Below are 14378 nucleotides of genomic sequence, written 5' to 3' on the forward strand. Positions count from 1 at the left end.
CTCTAGTTTAGTCAACTACCAGTCTGAGTTTATTATATTATTAAAATTAATGAAAAAAGTAATGATTGAGTTTTCTTATTTTAAGAAAGATATAAATCTAATTAAATTCTCGACCTTGCCCAACATTTTAAGTCTTTTTAAAAATTCCTTGTACTATTTATTTCTAAATCAAGTACAGGTACATATTTTTGGATTGAACCTTGAAATAATCTGTTGAGTTATTAAACAATTATTTAAAGTTCTAATTCATTCTAAAATGAATCAGAAAATGGCTTAAAGTTCTGATTCATTCAAAAAGCAATACTATATTAAGAGCCTTCTGTGTGCTACCTCATCACTAGGCAGTAGAGGTAGAGAGGTGAAAAAAATAAAGTCTAGAGGTTCAAAGTTTGAATGCCTCAGGGGCCTGGCATATAATCCAAGTGAATAAAGCTAGCTAGGTATGACAGAAGTGATGGTGATTATGGAACACTAAGGAGCATCTGCCCTGTCTAAAGAAATCAGCTGCTACTTAGCCGTGACAAAAGGTGGGGTTCTAGAAGTGAGGGCCCAGATGTTGCAGGAACTTGCCAGAGGTCAAAAACCCAGATTTTTTTTTTTTTTTTTTTTTTTGAGACACAGTTTTGCTCTTGTTGCCCAGGCTGGAGTACAATGGTGTGATCTTGTCTCACCACAACCTCCACCTCCCAGGTTCAAGCGATTCTTCTGCCTCAGCCTTCCCGAGTAGCTGGGATTACAGGCATGCGCCACCATGCCTGGCTAATTTTGTATTTTTAGTAGAGACGGGGTTTCACCATGTTGGTCAGGCTGCTCTCGAACTCCCGAACTCAGGTGATCATGCTGCCTCGACTTCCCAAAGTGCTGGGATTACAGGCATGAGCCACCGCACCTGGCCAAAAATCCAGATTTGAATGTGGAATCATCAGTTCTCTAAATGTTGGCAACAAATTCACTACCCAAAATTTGCTGTAACATGGAGTCAGCCTGATTACTCTGCAGCTGCCAGGGAAGAAGGAAGGCACAACCTAGAGGACATGAATGTAAGTATGTAAGCCGTTGATTAGCCATAGTGATTAGGATTGACGAATTGTGGATAGTATAATTTTTAATTAAGTGAATATTAACATTAAAGCTCTTGATTTCAGCTTTTGCTGTTGGTGTTGAAAATATTTTTTCCTGTCTTATTAGAACACTAGATGACCTGATTGGATCTTTGATGTTTCTGGAGTTTACCAAGACTTAGGATCTTTATTTTGATCACTTACTCTGTATAGCAATAGATAGTAGGAGATTAGGCAGAACCTTATACTGATCCTAGGAAGCAATACATGTTTCCTTTTCTGTCTCTTCTCTTAAAAAACATTAGGAAGTTGAACTCTGGTTACTTGCATGTTCTGGCTGGTTTATTTCTCTCAATCAAAGTATTACTATATATTATTACTTAACCAACGTCTGTTAGTTATGATCTTAACCAGGAAAAACATTACATTTCAATAGTCAACAGTAAATATTGTCTCATAAGTAGATTCTGCCTTGACTAAAGCCATTACCAGCTCTATGTAAATGAAATGCTTCAGTTTCCACCTGGCTGATTTTGCTCTCCAAAATCAGTCAACATAAGGTAATAGCCAAAACTTCATGACCATAAATAAAAACTTTTGTAATAAAGCTTTATTCATAAATTTACCAGCGGATTTGTTAGCACAATTAGACATTTTAACTATCATAAAATTAATCTTCTTTGTTTTATGTGGTTCATATTCTTTAATATGTGGTTCATATTGTTTCTGTTCTGAGGATACAGAAACAATAGTTGGGCATCTATTATTATCTCATTTAATTCTCACAGCTATTTGAGATAGATATTGCTGTCTGCATTTTACAAATGAAGAACCAAGGCTCAGAGAAGTGGTTAGTTGCCTAAGGTCACATAGCTAGTAAATGACAGGACCTGGTTATATCCTAATCTGACTTTAAAGACCATGCATGCTCTTTCTGGTATATCATACAACCTCCCTTATTTAGAAACATATTTTTTGTTAATCTGATTTTCAAAATATTTTTTCTAGCCTTTAGTGTACCAGAGAGACCATCTACTCAACCAGAATATGGCCTGCATTCTGTACTTAGTTGACTGTTTTTAGTGATTTTAAATAGAACACCCACCATCTTTCCTCTCTAGTTAGCTGCCAGGGAGAACATCCCTATAATCCATTCTTGGTATTCCCTAGTGCATCTTTTTTTATTATGGTGATGTGTTGTGAAATTAAGAGGGATATATTCAGTTAGTTTCCTGTTGTAAATTCCTATGGATTTTTCTTCCTATAGTCTGACCAAAAATAGATTTGTTATATAATTCATACAATTTTAAGATATAGTGAGTAGACAAAGGCTTTGCGCTAAGACAGTATTATGGCATTGCTTTTTTTTTTCTTTTAACATTTTCTCCTGGAATTTATCAAAGGAAAGAATTTCCTGCTGCTAATGAATCGTTCATGTGGTTTCCCAGTTTGAATTATTTCCGAATCCTGAGTCTTATGAAATAAATGAATAATTTATAAACCTTTTTCTTTCGTTTTTTTTTTTTTTTTTTTTTTCATATCACCAGGTGACCGATATTCCAGAGTGGTATTTACTTCGTCTGGAGGGGAGACATTATGGAATTTACCTGCAATTAAATCAATGTGCAATGTAGATAATTCCAGGGTATGTAAGATAAAACTAAAATCTCCTTAGCACAAATAAGGTTGTATTATTGAAACTCCTTTTACTGCTGACCTTGGTGTCTGATCAGATGAAAGTACTTAAGAGGCTTACCTACTGAGGAGTAAACTCCAGCAGGCCAGCTTTGCATTCTCTCAGATCCCAGGATCAAAGTGTCCGTGTTTCCTTCAACTTTAAAACATACCATCTTCCTTTTTCTTTCCCATTCATGATCTCTGGCTGTTAATGGTGTTTTCTGTTGTTTCACATAGTATTTCTTTTCAGTATAATATTTAAGACTGTTTTTCTTCTTTTGTTGTATTTTTTATTTCCTAACCTAGTTTCATTGTTCCCTATTTCCTGACCTGAGGCAATTGTCAGCATCTTAATTGTGCAATGAAATGCCTGCCTCTCTGGCAGTCACTGGGTCATTTGGGCCAGTGACCTCAAAGGGAAATTTAGGGAGCAGGCTGGGAAAGGGGACATCAAAGAGCATAAATACAGGATCTATGTAAATGGCCAGAGTAATCCAATCCAGACTGCCCTGAATGCTAAACACCTTGCTGCTTTGGGAGACACTGGGATGCAAGAAGACAGGCGCTTTGCCTCTCAGTCTTCTCTAGAGCCAAAAACATGTCCGCATCAGAAAATGTAGGGAGCTTCTGGGTTTGGAAGAGCTGTCAATTTCATATGTTCAGAGATCGTTTCTCTAAATAGAAACTGCTATCTGATGTCACTAATGAACTTGTCCAAGCATAGCAACCAGCATAAAAGGAACTCCTTGTGTAGCATAACTTTCAGCATAACTCTAAAATGTAAAATGACTGGTTAAAAAATCGAATCATGTGCCCTGCTGAGGGCTAGCCTGACAACCTGATGCAATCACTTGTTCTGTCAACAGGGAAATTTCTTAATGAAATAGGCAGTAGAAAGGAAAGAAGAGATCACCCAAACCAGCAGTCTCGTTGTACTAACATGCGTACCTTCTAAGAACTAAGTATCTTAACCAGATAACCTAGTTAGTTGGTCCCAGACCTCCCAGATTTACCCCATCCTTCATTCTAAGAGGCTGTTGGTACATTTTGAAAATGACTTTCCAATCGACTGAAGTATCAGGATTTTCTGTCAGTGCTATCTTCCTTTCACATAGACCAAAGCCACAAACGATCTATAAACAGACCAAAGTTTCTTAATTGGTGATCAATTTTTATTTGTGATGTTTTCTTCTCTTCTACAGCTATCAGTTCCTTATTTGAAGGCTATGAACCTATTTCTCTTTGTCATGCATTAGGATACTTCTTATACAGAAGATTAACTCTAAAGTTGTAAATGTGTAGCGATATTTATTATGTGCAAGACTTTATGCTGGGTACTTGTACATCACTCACAATGGATCTGTGACCTTGGAATTTACAATGCATTTTACACGGATGATAAATTAAGCTTAGAGAAGCTAAGCCAGTCTGGCTACTTTATAATCACACCTTGGATGAGTACAGTTCATTAACTTCTATTCCTTCTTGTCCTCATTCTTCTACCTTTGGTTGATCTTCAGACCTTCCCTTTCCTGAAGATTCTGAAGTGATTGAATTCACTCAGTTAATAAATAGCTGATATTTAGTGAGTATTTACCATGTGGCAGGAAGTGTTCTAAATACTGTAATACATTATTTCATTTAATCCCAATGACAGTGTTATGAATTAAATACTAAATAGCCCATTTTTTAGTTGAGGAAAGTTCGTATCTGTGGTCAGGGGCACTTCCAGGATTGGAATCCAGCCAAGATGAACTCCAGTGTCTGCCTTTACCCACCCTGCTTTATGCTTCTAGTGAGGAAGATGCCTCCCCCATTTTGTTTCCTGTATATACCATTTCCCACACAAATGAAGCTTAAAAAGTCACTGTGGTCTGGAATAAGTATCCTTTTTTTTTCTTAAAGAGCTAGCAGTTTATTCCATGAGTACATGTTAGACTCTGAGACTTAAAAGCCAATAAGCAATAGTATGCCATGGTGGCTTTCATAAATAAAAGTAGTATAGTCTTTCATCTCTCCTCTCTCTCTCTATAAATATATATATATATATATTTGTAAACTACCTCAACATGATTTATATAGATAGATGATAAAAATCATCATGTTGAGGTAGTTTACAGAAAAGCATATGCAAAGGATAAGATAAATAAGTTGAATGAATTACATGAAGGGAAAACAATGGGAGGAAAATAATAAAGCCAAGGATGAGATTTATAATACTGCACACCCCACAATCTTGTACATTTGCTGATGGGAGCTGCAAACTTATCTGTAACCTCCCAGCAGCCAGAGCAAAAAGGATTTCACAATCAGTAACAAAAGTCATATAAATAGGGTAACAAATTTGTTTTTTAGAAGCCCAGCTTTTCCTCCTGCTAAGATGGAAGGAGACAGTTCCCCCATAGTCTTCATAAAAGAAGTGTGACTCTGTGTACAAAATTTTTAACAGCGTGCTTAGAAGAGACACAATATTAAAGTTCAGCTGATTTGCAAAACATAGGTAGGCTGGTAGCAAGAAAACATTACAGTAAAAGCATTTCTATAAGAGATCAAAGCAATGGAATCTAAGTATGTGGCTTCCTAATGGTTTAGCTTGTTGCATTTGCATAATTTAGACTATCTAAAGGAATAGATGTGCTCTCCTTGTCTAAGTCTGTCTTTCTACCGAGTTGATAAGGATTGGACAGCTGTGAGTTTAAGTTTGTAATCCCTGGCAAGAACAGTACAACTACATGTTTTTAGTACATATTTTCTAAGTCAACAACTAAGAGCATTATCTATGTGCTTTGGCACTTAATTAGGAAGAGAGTAGTATTGTGGTGCTCTTGTGAGAATTTGAGAAACAGACTCAAGACACGTGTCAAAATGAATGGTTGGTATGGCCAATTATAGATCCATACCAACAAATGAATAAATAGGTGATCAAAGCCCCAAAAGTCTACCTCAAAGAGTATGGTTATCATTTTAACTTGTTAAATACTTTTTTTTTTTTACCAATTATAAACACCTTTGTATTCTAGTCTCAAACTCTATAAACCTGAAATAATAAACCTTTCTCATAGAGATAATATATTCATCTGATATCTTAAGTAATAACTGTTGATTAACAGTTCGGCTTTAAGATTATTACTGTACCTTTTTTTAGTCTCCCAGTTCAAGACATTGTTAGGGTTTTTATTTGTTACAGTGGTTCGAGCAGAGTTATCTTAAGACTACTTGGCAGTTGTTCCTCTCCCCCAGCCCCCAAATCCTGGTTGTTATACGGAGGCACTTGATTATTAACAACTATGAAATTAAATGGGGCACAACGAAGCGATAGCAAGCAGAAGACCTTACTTGTTGGTGGGTTGACTCCAGAAAACGTCTGGTAATTAGTATAATATCTCAGTGAGACCAGATGTTTCAATTGTCACCTGCCTGTGTTTACAGCACATTTAGTTCAAACTCTAGGTTTTGTTTAAATTACATGCCATTTATACTCATAATTCAGACAGCATTGGTTTCCAAAGTGAAGTACTTCTGTTCCTGATCCTGTTGTCTACCTCTTAACAGAAATGCTTGTTTCCTTACACACTTTCAAAAGGAGCTTCAGTTGATTCCCCTACTCTTCTTCATTGCCTCTTTCTGCCCTTTGACATCCTAAGGGACACACTGGTGTCGTTAGTAACCAGAAGTGAGTCTCTCTAATCTTGACTCTGCTGGAAACCACTTACTTGTTCCATAGTCTTTGTACAATGTAGAAGTTGGAGCTCTGAGGACTCAGCTTGTAAAGGGATTTGAAATTTGGTGTCAGAGACTGTTTACTAGGGTGACTTTTGTGGACAGCTGGAAAACCCCTGAAGCTTAGAAGATCCCAGAAGCATGTTTTCCTATTCTTGTTTTAAAGAGGGCTACAGAGCCCTTGCTTTTTCTTTTCTCCCTAGGCTCCCCTTAAACATTTAATACATAGGGAGCTTGGTTATGCGGGGAGGAGGGTCCAGCAGTCAGTTGAACCTGGTATTAAGGGCTTAATTTTCCTCCCTTTTGTTCTTTTCTCAGCTTCTTAAAATATCTTCAACTTAGCCAATAGTTTTAAAAGTTAAGGTATCATTTAAAACTCTCTGCTGGTTTCTTCTTTTTCTCTCTTCTCTTCCTTTACCCTCTATTTTAAGTCAATTCCACCCCTGCCACTATCTAACTAGGGAAGTGTGCAAAGACATGTTATAACCACATAAGCACAATGATTCCCCTAAACATCCATTTTGTGAATAACTAGAATTAGAAGGGCTATATTCCTCATGAGAGTTATAAGAAGTTGCTTCCACTAACTCCATTTTTATTTTTATAAACTTCAAAGATTTTGAAATTATTCCTATGAATCCCTCTTCCAAAAATATGGCAAAAACATATCTGTGTTCTGGGTGAAGACATACCTGCTTTCCAGTCTCTTTAAGCCCCATAATATAATACATGCTTCTGTGTTTCTGTATCTCAGTCACACATGACTAAGTTAGTGCCATTGTCACATCATACTTACAGACTTTGGTACTTTCTCTGCAGGTCACCATAAGCCCTTACATATAATACCATACTTCTCGCTTTGAATTACAGTTATTTATGTTTGTGTCTGATTTCCCTGCCACACTGTGAACAATTTGGAGGAAGGACAACTGTGCCTTATTCATCTTGTATAGATGCTCAGTAAATGTGCTTTTGAATGGATGAATAGATCAAGAACATATGACCTTACTCCCTAAAAGTACAGACAATTCCTTGAACTCCATTCCTTTAAATTCAGGGTGTTGGCATCCAACTCAGGGTAGAGAAAACCAGTCATGATGTCTTCTCTCTGTCCTTATTTCTTACCCCATATGAGTTCTCAAAAACTGGTTTCCCAAAGGTTGACCATCAATCAGTACCATCTTTGAATTGGAGGATTGGCTCCCCAGTGACTTACTAGCACTTGTTTTTAATAGCAGCCATCAAAATAGTATTTAGTCTGTGTTTATAATGTCTAACTTCTTAATCTTTGGTCAACTATACACATCTAAAAATGTGCTATTATTTGAAAAGGTTATTCAAGACAGAATTCTATGCTTTCTCTCCCAGTTTTAGTTGGCAACTCCACGTCCTTTATCTTTGGCATTTGGTTATTTCAGCAACTACAGGTATTTTCCTTCTAGCTGATAATGGATTTTCATAATAGATAGACAGTTTTCATTTTCTTCCATCTGAAAACTGTCAGACATTGGGGTTGCATTACCTTTCATTCAGTTCATCAAGCTGACCCTAGTGGTTTGTATGTTACGTCTTTGTAAGGTAAAACTGGTAATCTGCCATGAAAACCAGTGAGATGCCATTCCAGGGTTTCCTGTTGTTGGGTGGTTCAGTTTTCCCTAAGTTAGCATATGTGAATATTTTTATCTGGAAACAGTCAAGTATGAATTATCCTAGTTTATGGAATGTTTATGATTGCTCCTCAAAAATAAGCTTTAAAATTAAGGCTTTGTTAAAGTAAATATTATTCTAGTACATTTGAACAAAAACCTTTTGGGTTCATTTTTCTTTACCCTCAATAGCATATCTTTAGAAAAACAAACAACTTTTTATTATGGAAATTCTCCAGCATATACAAAAGTAGAGAAATAGTATAATGGACTGTCGAAATAGGACACCCAACTTCCACAGTCTCAACACGTGGCCTGTCCTGTTTCATCTATACCCCACCCCCACAGGATTAGTCCCAGGAAAGTATCCTGATAAACAGAGTTCAGGGATCATAGGTAACTTGGCTCTTGGGTAAGTCCAAGTTCTGAAGCGGTGATTCATGCCAGCTTCTGCTGTGCTTTGAGAAGACATTTCAATACATGATTGATGAAGCCTAGTTTAATCAAGGTAAAGAGTGTTTTTAATCCTACTAGAAAAAAAAATATTCACTTCCTCTTTGAACTTTGGAGTTTCTTCCCTGGAACAGCCTTTGGTAAATAGAGATGAGGGAAACTGATAGGACCAGGTCATCTTTAGTTCTAGTTCTCCTAAAGAGAAGTCTCTGGTCAGGCTCAGGAGAAGAGGAATATTTTTTATTCTCATCTCAGAGAAGAGGGGCTACTCATCTAATTTACAGGATGGAATGGTACAGACTTTAATCTAGCAAACCAGTGATGGAACAATTTTTCAGTTTTTTATAACAATAGCCATAAGATGGAAAGCCTTCTCCAGGAATAGTGTTTTAAGTGAAATACTGTCCACACCAAATCCAGAATTATCATACTTGCTGATATGCAGCAGGCCCTCATTTACCAAAAGAGAAAGTTTTCAAAAAAAGGATTTTTGCCAATTTGAATAAACTTTATGGAAGAAATAATTAAATTCTTACTTAGGCATTTATTTTATTGTATATACCAATTTAAAAGTCAGATATAAATCATATTTTAATCTAGAAACATTGCCCTTTTCTACTCATACTTCAGGAAACACTTTTATTCCAAATCTTTATGCTTCTTGGCATCAGCACTTTTGATATTACTGGGGTCACTTTTTGATTCACCAAACAGTCTTTGTCTTAATCTGTTTGGGCTTCTATGACAAAATACCTTGGACTGGGTAATTTATAAACAACAAAAATTTAATTCTTATAGTTCTAGAGGTTGAGAAGTTCAAGATCAAGTAATTAGCAGATTCAGTCTGGTGAGGACCTGTTCCTCATAGATGGGGCGTTCTATGTGTTCTCATGACCTCTTATAGAAGCACTACTCCCATTCATGAGGGCGCCTCCCTTGTGATTTAGTCACCTTCCAAAGAGTCACACCCCCTAACACTAACACACTGGGGATTAGGTTTCAACTTGAATTTGGGAGGAGCACAAGCATTCACACCAAAGCAGTTCTCTAGGGAATATCATCTTTGCTTCTAACTGTGTTGATTGAAATATAGTACTTTGGTCACCAACAATTTCATGCTGATAACCAGAATTTTAGGCAAAACCACAAATTTGTTTCATATATCAAATGTACGGTTTTCTTAATCCCATGCATGTATATACATAAGCTTCACAACCTGTCCACTTTATTGCTTTTTAAAGTGGCTTTGAAAAGTCTTGTTGACTAAGTAGGTGTTAATTTGATCTCCTTTTGTAAACAAAACCAGCATTGGTTGAAGTTGTTTCACACTTGCATGTCATCCCCAAACAGTAGTTTTTAATTCAGAATAAAGTAACCTAAAGGGCATCCTGTAACATGAGGCCATTTAGGGGGAATTTCGCCCTGTATTCAAACTGATTCCTAATTTAAGAGGATAATTGTTTAGCTTTTGTAACTTTCCCTGTCCCTCAAGGTCACCTTAGTGCAGACCTTTCCAGTTGTGAACGATTGTGAACCAATTTACACTGTAGTCCTTCTGCTTGTCTCTATCTGCAGATCAGATCTCATCCCCAGTTTGGTGATCTCTGCCAGAGGACCACTGCTGCCTCCTGCTGCCCCAGCTGGACACTGGGAAACTACATCGCCATTCTGAACAATAGATCGTCCTGTCAGAAAATAGTCGAGCGAGACGTTTCTCATACCTTGAAGCTGCTTCGGACTTGTGCCAAACACTACCAAAATGGCACTCTGGGGCCAGACTGCTGGGACATGGCAGCCAGAAGAAAGGACCAGCTCAAGTGCACCAATGTGCCACGCAAATGTACCAAGTACAATGCCGTGTACCAGATCCTCCATTACTTGGTGGACAAAGACTTTATGACCCCAAAGACGGCTGACTATGCCACGCCAGCTTTAAAATACAGCATGCTCTTCTCTCCCACAGAGAAAGGGGAGAGCATGATGAACATTTACTTGGACAACTTTGAAAACTGGAACTCTTCTGATGGCGTGACTACCATCACCGGGATTGAGTTTGGTATCAAACACAGTTTGTTTCAGGATTATCTTCTAATGGATACTGTGTATCCTGCCATAGCCATTGTGATTGTCCTTTTAGTCATGTGTGTCTACACCAAGTCCATGTTTATCACTCTGATGACAATGTTTGCAATAATCAGTTCTTTGATTGTTTCCTATTTTCTGTATCGTGTAGTATTTCACTTCGAATTTTTTCCTTTTATGAACCTCACTGCCCTCATTATTTTGGTTGGAATTGGAGCAGATGATGCTTTTGTCCTGTGTGATGTTTGGAACTACACAAAATTTGATAAGCCTCATGCCGAAACCTCAGAAACAGTAAGCATCACCTTGCAGCACGCTGCCCTCTCCATGTTCGTCACCAGTTTTACCACTGCTGCCGCCTTTTATGCTAACTATGTTAGCAACATTACAGCAATCCGATGCTTCGGGGTTTATGCGGGGACAGCTATATTGGTGAATTACGTTTTGATGGTCACATGGCTTCCAGCAGTTGTTGTGCTGCATGAGCGATATCTTCTTAATATATTCACTTGCTTCAAAAAGCCCCAGCAGCAAATATATGATAACAAAAGCTGCTGGAGAGTGGCTTGCCAGAAGTGCCACAAAGTACTCTTTGCCATTTCAGAAGCATCTCGAATTTTTTTTGAAAAAGTATTGCCATGCATTGTCATTAAGTTTCGCTACCTTTGGCTGTTTTGGTTCCTTGCCTTAACTGTAGGTGGGGCCTACATTGTATGTATAAATCCAAAGATGAAACTGCCCTCACTGGAGTTATCCGAGTTCCAGGTGTTCAGGTCGTCTCATCCTTTTGAGCGTTATGATGCTGAATACAAAAAGCTTTTCATGTTTGAACGTGTTCACCATGGCGAGGAGCTCCACATGCCCATCACAGTAATCTGGGGCGTGTCCCCAGAAGACAATGGCAATCCACTAAATCCCAAGAGTAAAGGGAAGTTGACATTAGATAGCAGTTTTAACATCGCCAGCCCAGCTTCCCAGGCCTGGATCTTGCACTTCTGTCAAAAACTGAGAAACCAAACATTCTTTTACCAGACTGATGAACAGGACTTCACCAGCTGCTTCATTGAGACATTCAAACAGTGGATGGAAAACCAGGACTGTGATGAGCCTGCCCTGTACCCATGCTGCAGCCACTGGAGCTTCCCCTACAAGCAAGAGATTTTTGAACTGTGCATCAAGAGAGCTATCATGGAGCTGGAAAGGAGTACAGGATACCATTTGGATAGCAAAACCCCAGGGCCGAGGTTTGATATCAATGATACTATCAGGGCAGTGGTGTTAGAGTTCCAGAGTACCTACCTCTTCACACTGGCTTATGAAAAGATGCATCAGTTTTATAAAGAGGTGGACTCGTGGATATCCAATGAGCTGAGTTCGGCCCCTGAAGGCCTCAGCAGTGGTTGGTTTGTCAGCAATCTGGAGTTCTATGACCTCCAGGATAGCCTCTCTGATGGCACCCTCATTGCCATGGGGCTGTCAGTTGCTGTTGCATTTAGCGTGATGCTGCTGACAACTTGGAACATCATCATAAGCCTTTATGCCATCATTTCAATTGCTGGAACGATATTTGTCACTGTTGGTTCTCTTGTCCTGCTGGGTTGGGAGCTAAATGTATTGGAATCTGTCACCATTTCGGTTGCCGTCGGCTTGTCTGTAGACTTTGCCGTTCATTATGGGGTTGCCTACCGCTTGGCTCCAGATCCCGACCGAGAAGGCAAAGTGATCTTCTCTCTGAGTCGCATGGGCTCTGCGATTGCCATGGCTGCCCTGACCACCTTCGTGGCAGGGGCCATGATGATGCCCTCCACAGTTCTAGCTTACACCCAGCTGGGCACCTTCATGATGCTCATCATGTGTGTCAGTTGGGCTTTCGCCACCTTCTTTTTCCAGTGCATGTGCCGGTGCCTTGGACCACAGGGTACCTGTGGTCAAATTCCTTTACCTAAAAAACTACAGTGCAGTGCCTTTTCCCATGCCTTGTCTACAAGTCCTAGTGACAAGGGACAAAGCAAAACACATACCATAAATGCTTATCATTTAGATCCCAGGGGCCCAAAATCTGAACTGGAGCATGAGTTTTATGAATTAGAACCTCTGGCTTCCCACAGCTGCACTGCCTCTGAGAAGACCACTTATGAAGAGACCCACATCTGCTCTGAATTTTTCAACAGCCAAGCAAAGAATTTAGGGATGCCTGTGCATGCAGCTTACAACAGTGAACTCAGCAAAAGCACTAAAAATGATACTGGCTCTGCCTTGTTACAGCCCTCTCTTGAACAGCACACCATGTGTCGCTTCTTCTCTCTGAATCAGAGATGTAGCTGCCCAAATGCCTACAAACGCTTGAAATATGGCCCACACTCTTGCCAGCAGATGGGGGACTGCTTGTGCCACCAGTGCTCTCCTACTGCTAGCAGCTTTGTCCAGATCCAAAACGGCGTGGCACCTCTGAAGGCCACACACCAAACCACCGAGGGCTTTGTGCACCCCATCACTCACATCCACCACTGTCCCTGCCTGCAGGGCAGAGTAAAGCCAGCTGGAATGCAGAATTCTCTGCCTAGGAATTTTTTCCTCCACCCAGTGCAGCACATTCAGGCCCAAGAAAAAATTGGCAAGACCAATGTACACAGTCTTCAGAGGAGCATAGAAGAGCATCTTCCAAAGATGGCAGAGCCATCATCATTTGTCTGCAGAAGCACTGGATCATTACTCAAAACGTGTTGCGACCCCGAGAATAAACAAAGGGAACTCTGTAAAAATAGAGACATGAGCAATATGGAGAGCAGTGGAGGGACTGAAAACAAGGCAGGAGGGAAAGTGGAGCCGAGCTTGTCACAGACGGATGCAAGTGTGAACTCAGAACATTTCAATCAGAATGAACCAAAAGTCATATTTAATCATTTAATGGGGGAGGCTAGTTGTAGGTCTTGCCCAGATAATTCACAAAGTTGTGGCAGAATTGTGAGAGTGAAGTGCAATTCTGTGGACTGTCAAATGCCAAACATGGAAGCCAATGTGCCTGCTGTATTAACACACTCGGAACTTTCTGGTGAAAGTTTGTTAATAAAAACACTATAATAAATACAGCATTCAAATCAGAACCAGTGCCTCAATTATTCTTTTAACATGGAAGTAAAATCCAGAAGCTTAGAAAAGAAGCCCAAAAATACAGCAACAAGCATGTTTCACATTAACAATTATAGAATATTTTTATATTCCGTAGGAACAATAAACTTACAAATCTGCTGAGTGTGTTAGGTTATTGGATTGGATGATTGTTGGATTTTATATTTTCAAAAAGTATAGTTGTTTTTTACATTTATGCCCAGCTTGAAAAATAATTGTCTCTCTTTCTACCCTCCCACTGCAGTGAATCGGAGATTTAAAGTTTAAAGTTTCCGTTCTCCCGGGCCACCATATTCACCTGGTATCCTCATTCTAGTGTATTTCGTGGGCAGTAATCAGGACTTTTGATTGCTCAACATGAATACTAGGAATTGCTCTAATTTTAATAGAGCCACTTCAGCTGGGATCCAAGAACTAAATGAAAATTTACATTTTTGGTGAGGCCTCATGTAAAAAATCAATTACCAAGCACCTTAATAATGCATCCCACATGTCTGCTTCAGTAGACTTTACATGAAACCAAGAACACACTTATATCCACACCAGTGTCTTTTCCACTTTAGCCAAAATGTACAGTTGTTCCGTTATTTTAGCTGTTAACCCAGGAGCC

At 39.0% G+C, this 14378-nt stretch overlaps 1 protein-coding gene across 7 annotated transcripts in view; it reads left to right on the forward strand.

Annotated features, from left to right (window-relative positions):
* Positions 1-13743, forward strand: part of DISP1 (dispatched RND transporter family member 1) — a 176528-nt gene extending 162785 nt beyond the window's left edge. For all 7 annotated transcript variants that reach the window (XM_063613965.1, XM_063613966.1, XM_055234042.2 and 4 more), the window contains 2 exons: positions 2609-2706; positions 10133-13743. In XM_063613965.1, coding sequence (XP_063470035.1) covers positions 2609-2706; positions 10133-13720 — 3686 coding nt within the window. In that variant the 3' untranslated portion in view covers positions 13721-13743. The remainder of the gene's footprint in view (positions 1-2608; positions 2707-10132) is intronic.
* The last annotated feature ends 635 nt before the right edge of the window (positions 13744-14378 follow it).

This window comes from Symphalangus syndactylus, chromosome 19 (genome assembly GCF_028878055.3).
Source record: "Symphalangus syndactylus isolate Jambi chromosome 19, NHGRI_mSymSyn1-v2.1_pri, whole genome shotgun sequence".
NCBI lineage: Eukaryota > Metazoa > Chordata > Mammalia > Primates > Hylobatidae > Symphalangus > Symphalangus syndactylus.